At 40.0% G+C, this 19,485-nt stretch overlaps 1 protein-coding gene across 5 annotated transcripts in view; it reads right to left on the bottom strand.

Annotated features, from left to right (window-relative positions):
* Nucleotides 1-8,192: 8,192 nt before the first annotated feature.
* The window catches only part of mideasb (mitotic deacetylase associated SANT domain protein b), a 31,029-nt gene continuing 19,736 nt past the window's right edge, over nucleotides 8,193-19,485 (bottom strand). For 4 of the 5 annotated variants that reach the window (XM_047393208.1, XM_047393210.1, XM_047393209.1 and 1 more), the window contains exons 11-14: nucleotides 14,679-14,822; nucleotides 13,976-14,095; nucleotides 12,864-13,057; nucleotides 8,193-11,702 (exon numbers count right to left, since the gene is read on the bottom strand). In XM_047393208.1, coding sequence (XP_047249164.1) covers nucleotides 11,462-11,702; nucleotides 12,864-13,057; nucleotides 13,976-14,095; nucleotides 14,679-14,822 — 699 coding nt within the window. In that variant the 3' untranslated portion in view covers nucleotides 8,193-11,461. The remainder of the gene's footprint in view (nucleotides 11,703-12,863; nucleotides 13,058-13,975; nucleotides 14,096-14,678; nucleotides 14,823-19,485) is intronic. The other variant, XM_047393212.1, reaches the window with a different exon arrangement.

Here is a 19,485-nt window from a genome sequence, read left to right as displayed (position 1 = left end):
TAATGCTGCAGGATGCACCATATTTAATTTAGCAAATGCATATTAATACACCCTCTGGTGTTGTTAATACGTATCCAGAACATGTGTGCAGAAAAGATAAGCTTCTACCATAAAACTCTCTGTATGGCAGCTAGCTTCCAGCAAACATTTGCAGAGAAGAGGGAGTATAAACCACCCAAAATCCAGAAGGAAGGCTCAGCGGTGGGGCTGATGGTGAGGATAGTGGGCTTGATCTTTGAAAACAAAGGCATTTTTAAAAATAAATACATAAAAATAAACATTATTGTATTTCAGTAAAGTTTTAACCCTATCTACTCTAAAGCACATGAGTCTTGCAGCCATGTTTTTCCTCTTTTAAGCACCTCCGAGATAAAGGGGCCTCCTACTAAGAATGCTATTAAACAATGAGCAACAACAGCGATTTTACACCTTCATTCTACTCATTCCTCTCCATACCTGTGTGATCATGTTTTTGTCCCTGTAATAACTGAATAAGATTTAATGCAAAAGACAAATGAAATATTTATAATGTTTGTGAAAAATAAAAATTGAGGTGAGATCTTAATGCATGACATGAGCGTGGATGGACTGCTTTTGCGATGGGCTGGAAGGTATCAGTGTATGTGGTAAATATCAGAATCAGAATCAGAATCAGAATCAGCTTTATTGCCAAGTTCGTACATACAAACAAGGAATTTGCCTCTGGTACACTTTGCTCTTTTGTTCTGTTTTTGCATTACAGAATATACAAATTCACAATTTATAATGTACAATATACACATATCTAATAAAAAAGGTGCATTTGCAACATCTGTATGCTGTTGTTTTGTACTCTATTGAATGTTCATCAGAGAAACAGCCTGGGGGAAGAAACTGTCTCTGTGGCGGCTGGTTTTAGTAAACAGTGCTCTGTGGCGGCGGCCTGAAGTTAAAACTCTAAACAGATTTTGTGTATTTCTGTAAGATCATTTTGCATGTAACAGCACAGCATGGCTGCAAAGTAAGAGTCTGGAGTCTAGAAGGGCCCATGTGTAGCTTATGTTTACTGGAAGCAGCAAAATGCATAATGAGAAAGGAGAAAAGAGGCCCATAAAATGTGTTTACAGGTAAAAAATATATTAAAATATTTTAATGCCAAGTTATCAGACAAAGAGGAAAACTAATTTGTTAGAAAAACGCAGTTGGGAATAGTTTGCTAACCCATGACCAGGTCAAATATGGACACGGTATGGATACAAGTTGATTTAACACAAGAGGGTTGGGTTAATGATTTTTGCAGCATATGGAGTTAGGTTTTCAATCCAGAAAAATAGATTGATAACTAATATCTAAGGTTAAGGCTCCCATAGAGCAGGTTTAAAAGAAAAAGAAATAATCTGAATTACTATACAAGTCTTATTTGGGTAAAAATATTGGGGTTTATTTTACTTTTATTCTGAATAAAATATGAGATTAGAAAAATAAACACAGCAAGCACATAAATTAATTTAGATAGCAAAATGTACTCACAAAAGAACACAGCATTAAATAGATCATGATTTTATTCATCTCTCTGCACTTCTAGCTAAAACTTTAACATTAAATAAATTATTAAACTGTTTCAGCTAAAACTAATAGTAGAGTAAAACACAATTGGAGAAAAAATAAAGTAGACATAAATATAGTTTGCTAGATTATATTGAATTTCCAAACCATTCTTTGGTTAAATTGTGAATGCTAAACATAGCTAGCGCTAGCTTGTGCTAACTACTTAGCAGTTATCAGGTAAAAAAGCTAGCATTGTCATCTTAAACAAACAAACTCATTCTCTAGTGAGACCTAAAGTCATAAAAACAACTCAGTGACTTTAACAATAATGTACAACATAAACTTACCTGCTTACAGTTTCTCATTTCACCCAGTAGAAGATGTTCAATGAAGTCTATCATTGTCCTTGTTGGTTCAAAATGGCAGTCTGGCACTCTATTTTGTTCTATAGTTCAGCAAACTGGGTAACAGTTTTTGACCCAATGTTTGGTTAAAACTAACCAACATCTGTCCCAACAGCAGTTGGGTTACATGATTTACCAAGCATTTTTTATGTGTATGGTCAAGAGGGCTGAAGAGGGACTTTTAATAACAGTACATGTCCACAGAATTTCATAGCTCTATGCCAAACTACTGAGAGGGGATGGTCTGAAGTGGGTGCTGTGAAACATTTTCTTTATATTTTTCTTAGCAACCCTTATGACAAAATACATTTCTATGGTGACTTAGGTGTGTGCAATGTTTTACTCGGCCTAGATTCAAAAACATTTGCGAATCTAGGCCTTTGTACTGCCTTCACTTCTAGGGTGAATGAAAGAGTCCTTCAATCCAGATTAGGTTGGAGAAAGTGTGTCTAAAGGTGCCGAGGACCATTTACGGTCTATGATTTTGAGCAGCCCCTGACCATACTTCAAGAATAGTAAAAAGTTTGCACACCAACACAAGTGTTTAATGTGGATGGAAAAAGATTCTTGAGCCATATTTTCACCCAAAAAGTTAAAATCGGGACCGGGTCGCGGGGGCAGCAGACTCAGCAGAGACGCCCAGACGTCCCTCTCCCCAGACACCTCCTCCAGCTCCTCCGGGTGGAGCCCAAGGCGTCCCCAGGCCAGCCGAGAGACATAGTCCCTCCAGCGTGTCCTGGGACGTCCCCTGGGCCTCCTCCCGGTGGAACGTGCCTGGAACACCTCCCGAGGAAGGCGTCCAGGAGGCATCCGGTATAGATGCCCGGCTCTATGGCTATACCATAAAACACTTTTGTATGTTCTCTTTCATTCAAACCTTCCAAATCATCACTCTGATCTTCAATTTCTCTGGAGATCACCAGATAAAGTTATTGTGCATGCCTTGCCTCCCTTCCCACATTTTGTCTTCCTCCTCCATGCTGTCCTCCTCTTCATCCTCCTGCTCCCACGAGTTGGATCTGGTGAAAACAGAACGCAAGAACACATCTGAGCCGCATGCTGCTCTTGTTTGCCTTTCCCAGATTTACCTGCTGCTCGCTGTGGTGCTAGAGGGAGAAGTAAGCAGTTCTTGTGATCATTTCATCTGACACTGCCAGAGCCTGCTGCTCTACAGTTATTGCATAACCATCCTCCAATGTCATGATAACCATAAAAGAGATGAACAATTTGTTTTTTCCATATTTTTTTGCTCCATGTTTCTGCTCATGACAAGAGGGAAAGCACGTCAGGGAAGATTTAAAAAAAAGGTGGCAAGAATAAATAAAACAAGAGCAGAAACAATAAACTAAAGTCTGTCAGTGGGAGGACGATTCTAACGAGAACAGTAGGTTCTCACTGGGATGAACAAGTCTGAATATTTCTAAGCTTTTTTTACATTTTGGGGAAGATTGTATTAGATGCATTTAGATGTCTGCGTAAAAGACAAAAGACAGTTAATCCAGCAAGAGCATTGTGTTCCAGTTGACAGATAATTTGGATTTTGCTAAACAAATAACAGATTTTCCGAGGACAAAAATAGCTAAATTTACTTGCTCTGAAGTTGATGATAGTAATAGGTGTGGCTACAGATAAAAAGTTACTTTAACGTATGAACAGTAAATCAGTGCCTTGCAGAAGCTTTTAATATTCCTTGAACTTTTCTACGCTGTAGCTTTGTACATCTACAGATAAAAGCCTGTTGTTATCTGCAACATTGCTCAAGTTCAGTCAGATTAGATGGAGAACATCTACAACCAGCAGTTTTCAATTCCTGCCATTGGTTTTCAATAGGATGTAGATCTAAACTTTGACTGGACCATTCTAACACAGGAACATGCTTTGATCCAAACTGTTCCATTATAGCTCTGGCTTCAGTGCGTAGAATCAATGTCCCGCTGGAAGGTGAACAACTATCCAAGTTTATCCAAGACTTCCACAATTTCCCTGTATTTACCCCCATCCATCTAGCCTGTCTCTGCTGAAGAAAACCATCCCTGCTGCATGATACTTCCACCACCGTGTTCTACAATGGGGATGGTGTGTTTAGGGTGTCATATTGTTGGTGTCATCAGTCCAGAGCAAGAACTAATAAAATTGAATCATTCCTTACCTGGAACAGCAAAAATAATGGATATGAAGTAAACTTGCATTTCAAAGACTTGATATGTATGATGATCAGACTATGATAGACTTTTAATTTAGTTCTGAATAAATAAACATTTGTTGATACATGTAGAAGATCAAAATTCTTAATTATAACCCATTTGTGAGAAGTTTGGGCTTTCAGACATTTTGACGGTCATTTGTTGATGCAGCTAAAGCACCCACTTCACTTTCTGCAAATTAATTCTGGGACAATACCGCCCCCTGGTGCACCAGTACAGTCCATAACTGAAAATTAATTAAGATCTGGTGGGCTTCTTCATAGTTGGTCCAAACATTTGACTGTAGCTATGTTGCTATGTGACAAGGGTCTCCATCATCCTGTAAAAGACACAGACTGGTAGCCATCATTCTGGGTCTGAATTTCAGGATGCTGTGATACAACTCTTCATTCATGGGTGTTTCTTGGGTAGAATTGGGTAAACTAACACATCTAGATGAGAAGCAATCCCCCAAGTGGATTGTTTAAGGATGTCTCACTACTGGCACAGCACAGGGCTTCTAACACCCCAATTTGCTTTTACATGCAATGGTTTTTAGACATCCCTAACAACTTAAGGGATGACTCAAAATAACTGCAACATTTTCTGCTCGTCGTGTTTGTACTTATTAGATTTAACAGTGACTTTTATGCCATGGAGCAACTGTGGCTCACTGGAGAGAGTAGTTGCCTTGCAATCTGAAAGTTGTGGGTTTGACTCCAGCTTCCTGGGCAAGGCACTTTATCTCAAGTTGCCTACTGATTTGAATATTGGTGTTTGAATGTGGCTCTAGTGTAAAGCGCTTTGAGTGGTTGGTAGGACTGGAAAGGTGCTATAAAGGTTCATACCATTTGCTGCCCTGCTTATAATAGTGCTTTACCTCACTGTGCAAAGTCAGTTCTGCACTTGTGGCATGGTGATTATGCAGCACTGTCTTCAAGAACATTTCTGATCTCAGGGTAAGAAAATTTGATAGATGTCAGGTAAAAACAATCTGTGTAAAATAACGTACAAGGACTGATATGATTTTTTTAATAATGGCCATATTGGTCACAACTAACAGTCTTACACCGAGGTTCTTGATGATCTGGAGAATTGTTCATTGAGGCACATTTTTCTCTGCATCAAGTTCATGTCTGGCTATTTCGCTGCAAAGCACTGAGTGTTGAGTGTTTTTCTAATGAGGTAATGGTTACTATGACAAGAACACAATGATTAAAAGCACATCCACCCCACTTTTATTGTAATCAGTCTGCAAATTATATTGTAAATTGAATATCAGGCAGACTATTTCACAGCTTATTCTGTACTTTTGACTAAAGTGAAAAACATTAGCTGATCATTTTGTGCCAGGGAAAAAAACCAAAATGTTTAGTTATAGTTATCACCCCCATGAGATTTTTGGCCGCAATTTGAGCAACTAAGTTTTAAAGTTTTTAAAATCTTAATCTTATAAGCATGACTTGCAAAACAGTGTTACGGGCCTTGTGCATATTTTCGTTGATCTAATGAATTTGGGTTTTCCTGAACAATCTAATTGTTTTTTACACTTTACTGTAATGTTCACAGTAAAAGGTTGTATTGGCTGCGTCAGTTTCCATTTTGTGACTTTTAGAATATTAAATGTAGTAAATCCTTCAGTTTATGAAGCAGAAAATTTGTTCACAAATGACTACCTAAAACCACATGGACATGAGCTGAGTTATCAACAGGTCTAATCAAACTGGAGAGGAAACATGCTGGCGTTAGCCTAGCACTTTAGCAAACAAATCTAAATTAACCTTTGTCAGGAGCAAAACTTTAATTTACTGAAGGTTGTAGGTGTATTATTTTGTGTCAGATGTATATTTAAAACAAAAAGCAGCCATGAAGAAACTCCTGTGAGGACAAAATATCAGTTTTGTCAATAAAAAAATAAAGACTCCTGGGTCCAGAACACCACTGATGAGTAAGTGGAGGACAATCACCATACCCATGTAGACTATTTTTATTGAGGATATGTAGTGTGCTATTTTACAGACCTTCAAGGTATTTTCCCCTATTTCTAGCTTACTTTACACATGCAGGCTAGGTTTTTGGTGAGACAACTGATACATTAAAACAATTTCCAAAGTGGAGGTTTTTAATAACTTCATTTGTGGTGTATAGCCAATATTCAGACTGGTTATATGGGGGTGATTAAAAAACATGGCATAAAGGCCCACCTTATGCATGTCCGTCATCACTTTCTGTCCTGTAAATCACAACAATAATGAAGCTGTTTTTATGTCTCATTTTGTCCTTTGTTTCCATTAAACTTCAAATGTAAGTTGAAAAAGTGAATGACTGAGAAGTGAAATAGAAAAAATACCGACTCCGACTGTTTTGAGAGAAAATTTAGCCGAGCACTGCTTTAGCCATCTTCAGGATATTGTTATCTTAAGTTTTGATGTGGTTAATGGCGACATTTTTGTGACCTGCTGGTGATTTATTACATCCCAGTGTTTTTGACAGGTGTCAGTGACAGTGTAGATGCAATTATTTTCAAAACAGAGAAAAAGAAATCCCCAGATTATCTTGAATATTATAGCCTGGGTCTTAATGTAGTGGTATTTCAAGTATTTACTTGATATTGATTTTAATGAAGCAACTGTAGACATGTCAAATGTCCACTCTTGAAAGACTGATTGATATCAGGGACAATAAAATCCTAATTAAGACATATTCCTTGTTAAATAGAGAGCAAACGTTTTAGGCTAATAAACAATTTTGAAGGGACAATATTTTACTCCATGGATTGTGTGATGAGATTGTCAAAACATGCAGTTTATCATCAGTAACTGTTTTTGATGCCTATCAAGAAAAGTTAAATTATTCTTTTTAGTAGTTTAGAACTCAATAAGTTTAAGAAATGGTCCATAAATAATCCATGATCAGTCAGTTACAACCTATAGACGTTAAAACTGGATGCACTTTCTCTTCCTAATGCATGTCTCAGCACTTAAAGCAGACACACTTCTGCGTCCAGCCAGTGATATCTGTTTTAGAACACTCTTAGGAAGTAAAAAAAAATCGTACAATCAAATTTTCTTAATGACTATCTAATGCAACCTGGAAATAAATAGAGTCAGGGAGTGATGGACAGAGAAACACACAAAACCCTTAAGGATGTTGTGCAAGTTTGCATTTTTTGGGCTTGATCAGACCACAGACTCAATTGCGTTGTTTTTCATTCACCAAAACCCTTTGTTTTTGCTCACTGTCTAATCTTTAAAGTTTCAGCACTTTGGTATTGTTCAAGACTCTGCTCTGAATTCCAAAGAGAGGAACCACACCTATCCAGTGCCTATGCTAGATAAAAACATCCCCGCCTCTACTGAGCTGAGAAACCGGATGTTCAGAACCGCAATTACTGGGATGAAATCCGGTTCATTGAGAGGTGACAAAGAACCCAAGTCAAAAGTACGCATTGCATTAATTTAAGGGTATTCTTGGCATCTGAACCTAACCTTTGGGATCAAAAGTCTTCCTCCCTTTGAATTCTCCTTTATGCTCTCTTCCATACAATCTCTGACAGAATTACAACCAGTAAATAGAACTCCAAATTATTTGCAAATTTTTTCTTTACATTTCAGAGAGAAAAATGTTAAAAGTTAGATCTCGAATCAGCTGACAAATCTTTGAAGGTTCATTCTTTTCCCTTTGTAATTTACCATTACATAGTTATCATATTGTTCATGTTTTTTTTGTGTGACTTAATTTAAATTTACATGTGAACTGACTTCGGATGATTTTTGACAGATTGTAAGCAGACAAATAATTTAGAAATGAGACTGATTACATTTTAAATCCACCGTTTGTGAGTCATCAATCCACTACACTGGAAACAAATTGGATATGAAAACATTTTCTGTGAATTGGCGTAAAATAAACTGGATTAATTTAAAAAATGACCATGGTACTGATTGCTAAGCATACTGCCTCCACAACGTGTACAGAGCTCATCGTTTTTGTCTGTGCCATAACGTCTGGCTATCAAGGCTCTGTGTAAGAAGAAACTTTCTAAGTTTTAAACTGGAAAGTAACGCTCAGAGTCCGCTGAATGTTTTGAACCTTTAATATACAGTGTGTCCATGAATCATTACTAAAAACACCGGTGGTAAAAATCAAATCAACACAAATAAGTTACACTGTAGTAAAAACCACTTGAGATTCCTTTCTGATTTTATCATTACTGTGAACCCTATACGAAAATAGCATAAAAAGTATGCAAACATAGAATTCCATTCATATATATTTCCAATCTTTAGCTAAATAAAAACATTTTTTTCTGAAATTTCCCTTCACCAGATAGATGAAATAGAAGTGTTTGTGGCCTCGATTTCACCCATAAAGATTCTTCTTTGAAACGTTTTGCAACATCGTGGCCCTCCCTTCCCGGCCCAAACCCAAACAAGAACCTTGAGACAAGCCCAAATAAAAAAAGGGATATAAATTAACATACCTAATATGAACAGTCTGCAAAACATTTTTTTGTTTTTGTTTCTGGCTGGTATGCAGTGACACAGGTACTCATACACACCACTAACAAGATACTTTAAACACACACACTCGCACACACAGTCTCTGTGCATAGACCTAGATTTTAACTTGTAGATTAGGTGGAGCTGATTCTGATTGTTTCTGTCCCCCCCCCCGCCCCTCGGTTGTGGTTTGTCCTTTAAAAAGGAAAACAATCCTTTAACCTATTTGTTGCTTCGGCAGCTGAAGCTGGCTCCAGACTAAAGGGCTTAACACTGGGATATGTAGCAACAGATAACGCACGGTTACAATGGTCCAAACTCAGTGCCTCATATCAGGTAAACGGGAAGAGAGGAACCATAGATCCAAACTGCCTGCTTAGAAAGATGGCAACTTTTTCTTCATACTGGCATTTGAAAGCCACAACAAATTCTCATCTGAAACAGCTTTTTCATTACAATTATTTGTAACACAGCCATTGTGGAATCACCGGGCAAAAATCCATTCGCAAGCTGAGATGCTTTCATGTTAGTAGAAATCCAGGCTTGGCTCTCAAAGATCTAATTTACAATTTAATATTAAACAATTAGGAGCAAACAAGGATTTTAGTGCAATCAGTTAAATCCATGTCTGCTGTAAAGGTTTGGTTGCAGAAGAAAGAGATGGTCAGTAAATGATTTACTGTCATCAACAGGCTTTTAGAGAGGGTGGGAAACAAACTGTGGCTGAAAGTTGTGAGGGACAATTGAGATTTTCTCCAAGAAAAAAAGCAGTTTGATATCTAAATCCGTAACAAGGGATGAGGTTTGATAAGGAAAAAAGCTCCATAAAAGCAAACTGATGTCTGTTTTTCCTCATCTTTAACATCTGAACTCAGATTAGACATGACTAAAGAAGAATGTCTCACAGCAATTTTTAATAAATGATACTTACTGATAACAGTCTGCAGAAGGGCTACAAAGCTGAGGTAGAAAAAGCATGAGGCAGAAATTTTGTTCAAAATTAAAATCTGATTAATTACTAAAACTTTCTGCTTTTCTTAGCTTTGTAGTTGATGAAAGTAAATTATTTACTGAAAGACAACGGAAAAGAGAAACGTTTTAATCTGAGTGGCAAAAACATATATTTAAACCCAACAAACCTTTTAAATTATGTTTATTGTAGCGAAGAGCCTTTCTGCCCTTCTTAATGTCAGCTTGGAGGCTTGGGCCGGTTTAATGTTAGAAAACAGCTAAAATGTTCTACCATACGGTTCTGAAGAGCAGCAGACAGCAGACTTTTCTGTGGGTGTATAGAGCAAAGAAAAACTTTCCTGCACACTGCCGGTCAGCTGGCTGAAAGGCAACATCGGATGTTTGGAAATATTCTCAATATATTCTGTGCACAATTACTTGAAATCTACTATAAATTTTGTCAGATGTTTATTTCATATTTTTGTTTATGTCTGTGTATCCGATTCAAAAGATGGATAAATTAATGTGAAAGATAATATTAGAATTGCAACAATCAATTTGATTTCAATAACGGCAATAACATCATATTATACATTAAAGCCACACATTTTTGTGTAAATACTGCCATACTGTGGTATTTATACCATGTGGAGGTATGATAACAGACCAGCCATGGCCTGGATAGAAGCAATGCTTTGTCTACAATTAAGAACAAAAAGCACACACCGTGAAAAGCCAATGTCATGCCGTAAATACCAAAGCGTGTTTGGGATCAGACTGGGCTGGTTGTCGTCTTGCTCGTATCCGTAGAGACCTGCGGTTTGAACAGTCTGAGTCAGAACCTCCTATCAGTTATAGAGCCGACAGAGAGGCATTCAGAGCAGCTGCTTCTAAGCTGACAGAGAACACCCTGGGGAAACAACAGGGGGTCGACTTGTTCTATTGCACATACATTTCTGCTTTTTCTTCATTTCTGGCCTCCCAATGAAAAAAATAAAATAAAATCACAGTTATAAACAGGTAGCAAGGAGCAATTATTTTGCTTAAATAAAAAAAAGTAAAAGCGCTTAAAACTGCAGCCAAAACTAGAATATAATAATAATGTTAATAATAATATTAATAATTACCAACAACAATATTGACAAGAACCACATATAACTACAGAGACAGAGGGAAAAAAGTTGACCTGTTTATGTACATGTCCATAAAAAACACCAACAGTGTAAAATTGATTGTCATTTTCAAATAAAACCGTCATAACACCTAAGGCATAAACAGTGAGGAGCAAAGTGGGCTTTATAAAAGGGTCAAGAAGGGGATTCACAGAACCAAAGCCCGGATAAACAGAGAGAACTCATTTCATGCTTCGTAAAAACACTTGACAGCTGTTGGTGCAGACGAGCGGTGACACAGAGGCAACAGTCCGATCATGCCAGCCGTCCATCCCAAAAAGTACCCTGTCTTCTCCACCTCATCCCAACTATCACAGATCAGCCGTCTAAACTTCACCTGATGCCCAAAGGTTGGGATGCAGAATGACCAAAGGTGAAAGGAAACCGAGGATGGGGGTCCAACGTGCCTGTCAGAAGAAAGCAGGGCGGGAATCAAAGTGCACAGGAAGGCTGCGGCTGGGAATTCAACAGGACGACACCGGGAGGAGAGGCATGGCTTTGATTTCACCGAGCCCTGTGAGCAAGAGAGGTAACTCTTGAAAAAGGTTTTCAAGCTGAGTAAAGGGGAGTTCTGGTAAGAAACAAACAAATCCAGACGCTTAGACAAGTTTGAGCATTCACGGTTAGTTGTCTGTGACTGCACCAAGCAACGGTGGTCTTGTTTCTATAAAAGGAGGGTAAATAAGCTGCCCTGCCTGGTGAAGTGGGTCTCTGCCTCCACCCTAATTCTGCCAGTCCTCGTCGTCCTCGTCCTCTCTGCCTGACGAGTCGTCGTTGGCGCTGTCACCGCCCACCTGACGCGTTCCGTTCTGCTGCCGAGCTGCCGTGGCGGCGGCAGCCGCTGCCGCTGCCCTCGCTGCAGCGCGCTCCTCTGCCTCCTTCTGTCGCAGAGCGGCCGCCTTCTTCTCCTGCTCTGCATGGCTCTTCATATGGGCGCTGCGGCTCTTCACCTTGTAGAAAATCCTGTGAAAAAGATGATTAGTACGTTACCATATGACACAATTAGTTTCTCATGAGACTGTTGACCTACCAACAAAAGAGACCAATAGGATGTCATCTTGTCAAGTTTTAAGGAGGAAATAGGGCCTGTCTTTGCTTTAGATACAGTGCCTTGCAAAGCACCCTTGAACTTTTCCATATTTTGTCATACTCCAACTAAAGTTCAATGTATTTTTATTTGGATTTTATGTGAATAATAGTGAAGTGGAAGGAAAATGATATGTAGTTTTCACAGTTTTAACAAAATAGCTGAAAAGTGTTGTGTGTATTTGATTTTGGCCCCTGTAAGTCAATGCTTAGTAGACCCATCTTTCACCTCAGGTTCAGGTGGCAGCTAGTCTTTGGAGATATGTTTTACATCAGCTTACCACATGTAAAGACTGCAATTGTTTGCCCATTCTTTTATACAAGGAGTTCAATTTAACTTCACTATGAAGCTATGCAGAGTTTTTTTTTTAAGATAACTTTCTTTCCCACAGATCTTTATGGAAGAGTGGCAAGAAGAAATCATTCCCTGAACAAAAGCCATAAGAAATCCCATCTGCATTGTGTCAAACACCATGCAGGGGACACTGCACAGATCGCTGTACAATTATGCAAGTCCCAATGCGACAGTTAAAAACATACATTGAAAGCTACTGCAAAATCTCTGGCGTTTCTGTTTAAATGTGAACTAATTCAGCTTCGACGAAAGGCAGAAGGTACTGTACAGATCAGTTTTATTACAATGAATGACAGGAACGCTGCAACAACTATTCACACCCTTTGAAGAAAATGATCATCTCTCTCTGAGCCCGTTGGCGCTTTAAAGAGCGATGCAGGTCTCGTCAAGTCACCAGGCAGAGCTGCATCGATGAGAGGCGAGATGTGCCTTATCTGGTCTGCACTTCAGTTGCTAGGACACAGTTGGCAATAACAGAACCGGTGTTGCCAGAGGACAAGCTGTTATTCAACCAAAGCATGACAGGAAGGGTAACTCATTAAAACACAGACTATGAAATGCTTGCCTCTGTTTACTGAGTCATATTCCAAGAGGGCAATCGAAGCAGCATTATTTCCTGCTGGTTCTCCCATCAGCTCTGCATACGTAAACAGACAGCTACAGGAGTGACACTGATCACTGACCTGCCACACTTCTTGCAGGGGAACTCTCCCTCCTGCCCCAAAGAGACTTTGTTGCCCGACGGGGGGCTAGGCCTGCGCGCGTTGCCATCAAAGCGTGGTTTGGTTTGGGTCGGCTGGGCGTGGTGGATGACCCTGGACAACGGCTGCTCCCTCCCCACCTCCTCCTGGGCCTTCATGATGAGGACGGTCCCAGGCTAATCAGAAGTAATAAAGACAGAGGTTTTAGTACACAAGAAGTCCCTGAAGCCTTTTCTAAGTAAATTAGGAAGTAAGTAAGTAAGGAAGGAAGGAAGGAAGGATACCACATATCTCCAAAAAAGTGTTAACAGGACAAGTACAAAGGTTTCCTGCTGAGTCACTGTTTCCCTTCACAGTACAGACAGGTGCCCTCAAGACAAGTTATTTATATAAAGCCCCAGTAGGGGGCAGCAGATCCAACACCTCACCATGTCCAAGTTCAAATGGAAAACTGTGTGTGATGAAATCAGGGTTTTCACTCAGGAACACATGAAACATTGTGTCGAAACAGTTTTGTGGATCTTCAGACTCGGTCTATCTATAGTAAGAGATTTCATGTTTTTGTTTATTCAGAGTGTGCACATGGTTCTAAATCAACTTCTGAGTTCATATTTCCTTCAAAACAGCTTCCCAGTACAAAAACAACATGGATTTAAAGGATATAAGGTTAAAAGGCATACCAGAAAATCTATGGTTTGGTAAAAATATGTTTTGTACAAATTACACAACATACAAAATGTACAATAGAATCAGCTTGATCAATATTTTGTCTGAAGAAGTGATCGATTTCTTTACCTTATCACATATTTTCTCATGCTTTGTTTATCCATAATATAACTCTGTAAAAAGTTACATCTTAAATGCTTTTAAGATGAACCAAGTCAAAACTAGCTCATTCAACCTGGTTTAGGTTAACTGAAAACAGGTCATGATGTACAACAGGCAAATAAAACATAAAACTGCTTCTACAGAGTTTTTTCCCCCCACATTTTTCTTCTTCATGTTGATGAACAGAACTCCCCTCCTGATCGTCTGTCAAGCTCATTAATTCAGACCATACATGCTTCATGCAGAGCTGCTCACTTCACACTTACATTCTCAGTGGACGGCAGCGTGTGCGTCACCCTGGTGGGACAGGCATCCTGTTTCCTGTCAGCTGAACCATCCCACTTCCTGATGTCCTCCTCCTGCTGTGGCTCCAGTCTTTGAGAGGCCTGCAAGAAAAACAGTAAATAGGATGTGTGGTTCTAGAAGGAGAGACCCATCTTTCTGATTGTCCATGAAATTATTTAAGTGAGGTATATAGCCTCTGGTGGAGCGTCTAGTTGAATAGCTTAGTAAATGGCTTTACATTCTTTTTGCCCTCGTTTAACACTATACACTACAAACATTTTCAAACTGTTCGGCTCTAACGAAGGAAGACTGAATGAAGTGCCGTAAAGTAACAGGGATTTATTTTTTTGAGCTTTCAATCTCTGTGTGTCACATAACCTGCTGGGTTTGGAAAGGTTGGCAGCCTTTTGGAAATCAGAGTCAGAGTAATGGTAGACGGTTTTAACCCTATAAAAAACTTAAATATGTTATGTTCTGCTCACAGCAAAGAGAGCACACTCCTACAGCTGATTTCTAACAGCCTTAGTTGTAACAGGTATGGGGGAACTAAAACTTACAGACTGATCTTTTCTCTTCTTTTCTAACAGATTTATTCTGCTTTATTATCTCTTTTTTGCAGAAATTACTAGTTGTTCTACAATTTAAAATATGATTTAGAGCTCATGAAGCTGTCATGTGACTGACCTTGTGGTCCAGTTCCTCCTCCACGGTCCTGTTCTCCAAAGGCTCGGTCTCGCCATAAATTAGCGCTCCATTGCGGCCAATCTTCACGTGTTTCTTGTACGTGTAATAGAACTCCACACACTGCGCCACCGTCTTAGTAGTTACCTGTAAAACACACACGCTGTTTCACACTTTTTGCACATTTTAATACATAAGATAGATATCCTTCTTTTTGTTGGGATTTCATTGATATTTTAACTGCTAAATTTGCCACATTCTAAGCATTATTTTCTAATAATTCATAGTTCAGTGGTAACATTATTTATATACAGAGGCCTCCACACTTTATCTTGGGAGCAATGCCAAAAAAAAGCCTTTTCTGTACTACCATATCAAACATAAACATGTGGAGATTGACGAAAACTGCTGGGAGTTTAACCAGAACTGTGCACATTAGTCAGAGGAGACCAAGAATAGGCTTTTTAGTAAAAACACTTAAGGTGACTCTAAAAGGAAGAACCTTCATTAATACAAAGGAGGATCTGTGGTGCTGTGGGCCTGAATATCTCTCTAAAGTCCCAGAAACCTCTTTGAAATATGATTATTTGGCCACTGCCAAAAAACTAAAAATGGGTCATAACTGTGTCTTTCAGCAGGATAATGATCCGAAACATATGGTCAAAACAACAGAGAAACAGTTCAACAGATACAAAATTAGCCTTCATCTATGGCCCTCTCAGTCCCTGGACCTAAATCCTAGAGAAAACCTGTGTGTTGAACTAAAGATAAGTGACCATGAGAGAGGACCTAGTACTCTCTAATGGTAAAAGATCCCCATTTTGTGTCAATAGCTAACTTTACATCAGAGTTGACCTGAAAACCAAAGGAGGAGCGATCAAGAGTTAGCACACAGCTTCAGTTACTGGTCTTAGAAACCACAGATTAGGCCCGAAATCTGGGTGTAGTGATGGACTCAGACCCCAACCAGAACATATAGACAGTCACTGATTTCGCCTTCCATCATCTGAAGAACATTTCCAAGATTAAAAGACTGATGTTCCAGCAGAGTCTCAAAACCTTATCCATGAGTTTATCTTTAGTCAAACAGATTACTGCAACTGTGTCTTCACGCGTCCGCCTAAAAAGTCAATCAGACAGCTGCAGCTGATCCAAAATGCTGCAGCCCGCGTGCGTCCCCACTGAAAGTAAGATAATAGAGCCCATCACCCCAGTTCTAAAGTACTAACATTGCCTCCCTGTACCTCAGAGAATAGACTTTAAAATACTTCTGTTAATGTTTGAGTCATTGAATGGCTTAGCACCAAAATACACTAAAGATGTATTGCTGTTGTATCACCTTGCCAGACCACTCAGGTCTTCTGGTTCAAATCTACTCTGCATGATGGGCAATGTGAGATCATTGGGAAACAAGTTGGATGAACTCCAAGCCCTACAAAGGACCCAGCCAGAGTACCGGACATGCAGTATCATGTGTTTTACTGAGACATGGCTGCAGGATCATATCCCCGACTCCAGCGTCTCTCTGCTGGGCTTTCTAACCATATGAGCAGACAGAGATTTAAAGAGGAGCGGCAAATGTAAAGGAGGTGGACTGGCAGTACTTGTGAACAACAGATGGTGTAATCCAGGACATGTTACTGTGTCATCTCTGCAGTCCAGATATTGAACTGTTCGCAGTAAGTTTTCGTCCATATTATTTACCCAGAGAGTTCACCAGTGTTATTTTGGCAACAGTTTATGTTCCACCTTCCGCTGTTGCCGACACTGCATGTGATGCCATCAGCTCAGTTGTTGCTAAGCTACAGACACAAAACCCCAATGCTTTTGTGGCAATTTCTGGTGATTTTAACCATGCTTCGCTCTCTGCTACACTTCCAACTTTTCAACAGTTTGTTAGCTGCTCTACCAGAGAAAACAAAACATTGGATTTGTTTTATGCAAATGTCAAGGACTCATACATCTCTACAGGAAGACCTCTTCTAGGCAAATCAGATCACAATCTTATTTTTCTCTGCTCGAAATATAAGCCCCTTGTTCAGAGGCAACCTGTAACAAAGAGGACTGTGAGAAAATGGTCACAGGAAGCTGAAGAAGCTCTGCAAGGCTGCTTTGAGGCTACAGACGGGACGCACTGTGTCAGCCACATGGAGAGGACATCAATGCCATGACTGAGTGTGTAACCGACTATATAAACTTCTGTGTGGATAACATCATCCCCACCAGAATCGTGAGATGCTTCCCCAATAACAAATCTTGGATCACCAGTGACCTGAAGGACCTGCTTAACAAGAAAAAAAGAGCCTTCAGAGGGGAAGACAGAGAATTATTGAGGAGTTTACAGAAGCAACTTAAAGTCAAGATAAGAGACAGCAAGGAGGTGTACAAGAAGAAGCTGGAGAGCAAGCTCCAGCAAAACAATATCAGAGATGTGTGGACAGGGATGAAGAACATCACAGGCTTCAAGCAGAAGGATGATCAGACCAATGGAGGTCTGGACAGAGCCAATGAACTGAACATATTCTTCAATAGGTTCAGTTCAGAAACAAGCTTCGCATCCTCCTCTCCTGCTCACAGCCAAACAGACATTCCATCTTCCTTTGACCCACAGGACCCACAGCTGTCCAGTAACACCTCACATTTTTTATCTTCAACCTCAGCCATGGACCCTTCTGCTTCTACATGTTTGCCTTCAACCATATCAGAAGATGCTGATGCTTCCTTTGCTTCCCCCTTCCACCTGTGTGTCTCAAGAAGTCAGGTGGAGAGACTGAATCGGAATAAGGCTGCAGGTCCAGATCATGTCAGCCCTAGAGTCCTGAAGGCCTGTGCAGAGCAGCTCTGTGGGATTCTGCAGCACCTCTTCAACCTTAGCCTGGCCCAGAAGAAGGTTCCGGTGTTGTGGAAGACCTCTTGTCTTGTTCTGGTACCAAAGAAAACTCACCCATCGGTCCTCAATGACTATAGACCTGTTGCCCTGACATCTCACATCATGAAGGTCCTAGAGAGACTCCTGTTGGCCCACCTGAGTAAGCAAACAGTAAACCATCAGGACCCCCTTCAGTTTGCTTATCGCTGTGGAGTTGGAGTTGAAGATGCCATCATACACCTGCTTCAACAAACCCACTGTCATCTGGACAAAGCCAGCAGCACTGTGAGGATCATGTTCTTTGATTTCTCCAGTGCATTTAGTACAATCCAACCTGATTTGCTTTGTCAGAAACTCCAGAAGACTCAGGTGGAGGCCTCAACAATCTCCTGGATCAAAGACTACCTGACAAACAGACCACAGTTTGTGAGACTGAAGGGTTGTGAGTCTAACCAGGTAGTCAGCAGCACAGGAGCACCACAGGGGACTGTACTCTCACCATTCCTCTTCACTCTGTACACCTCAGACTTCCAGTACAAGACAGACTCCTGTCATCTGCAGAAATACTCAGATGATTCTGCAGTCATGGGGTGGATCAGAGATGGACAAGAAGCTGAGTAAAGGAAGGTGGTGGACCGCTTTGTGGCATGGTGTGGAAACAATCATCTCATCTTGAACGTGACTAAAACAAAGGAGATGATTGTAGATTTTAAGAGAAACAGGAATAAGTCAAAAACTATTTATATCATGGGAGAAGAAGTGGAGGTGGTGGAGGAGTATAAATACCTCGGTGTTCACCTGGACAACAGACTAGAGTGGAGATGCAACTGTGAAGCCATCTACAAGAAGGGACAGAGCAGACTGTACTTCTTGAGGAAGCTTAGGTCCTTTGGTGTTTGCAGCAAGATGCTGCATATCTTCTATAAGTCTGTTGTGGAGAGTGTGATCTCTTCTGCCATCATCTGCTGGGGAAGCAGCACCAGAGCCAGGGACTTAAAAAAGCTCAACAAGCTGATAAAAAAGGCTGGTTCTGATCTGGGGACTCCTCTGGAACCTCTGGAGATCATTGTGGAAAGAAGGATTCTTCATAAAATGAAGAACATTATGGAGAACCCTGAGCATCTTCTTCATGAGACTGTCCTACAACAACAGAGTGTCTTCAGTCAGAGGCTTCTTGAGATCTGCTGTAAGACGGAGCGCTACAGGAGATCCTTCCTGCCCACAGCCATCAGCATCTACAACGGCTCTTTGAGGAAACCTTCATAATATGAGCTATAACAACATTTAATTTCCCTTTGGGATTAATAAAGTATTTTTGAATTGAATTGAATTGAATCTCCAGAATCAGAATCAAACATGGAGAAGCAGCATTCAGTTCTTATCCTCCACTAATCTGGAACAAACTTCCAGAACACTGCAAAAGTGCTGAATCCCTGTGTTGTTTTAAATCAAAGTTAAAAACCCATTGTTTAGAGTTGCTTTTATTCTTCTTTATAAACTGTTAACTAAAGCATATTGGTAAAAGTTTCTACTTCTGATGGTAATAAAGGTTAATTAGAATTTTCCACCTTAGAACAGAAAGCATAAAGGACCTCGCTGTACACAGTAAGAAGCAGTTCACTGGAAACTCACCCTCCCTGGCAGACCGTGGCTGAGCTGGGCTCTCCTACAAGAAGTAGTTAGAAGGCAGAACACCAGGAAGTCTCTGACTCTTGGTCCAGGCGTGGACCGATTTTAAAAGGAATATTCCCTTGTTGGAGACGCACAATGGGTCAGAACCGTTTTAAGGAGTTGCTTCCTCCCAAGGGAGAAATGTTTGATTTTATGTTAACATAATATGGGTCCAAAACCTTCAAGGGCATTCATTCATTTCCATCTGTAGTCCAATTTTTCTTTACTTTCCTGTATCATGCCACTGCAGTGTACTTTTTTTTATCGTGT

This window comes from Girardinichthys multiradiatus, chromosome 19, assembly GCF_021462225.1.
Source record: "Girardinichthys multiradiatus isolate DD_20200921_A chromosome 19, DD_fGirMul_XY1, whole genome shotgun sequence".
NCBI classification, from domain to species: Eukaryota; Metazoa; Chordata; class Actinopteri; order Cyprinodontiformes; family Goodeidae; genus Girardinichthys; species Girardinichthys multiradiatus.
Note: the sequence above shows the minus strand (reverse complement) of the source record. Positions and strands in the feature narration are given on the sequence as shown.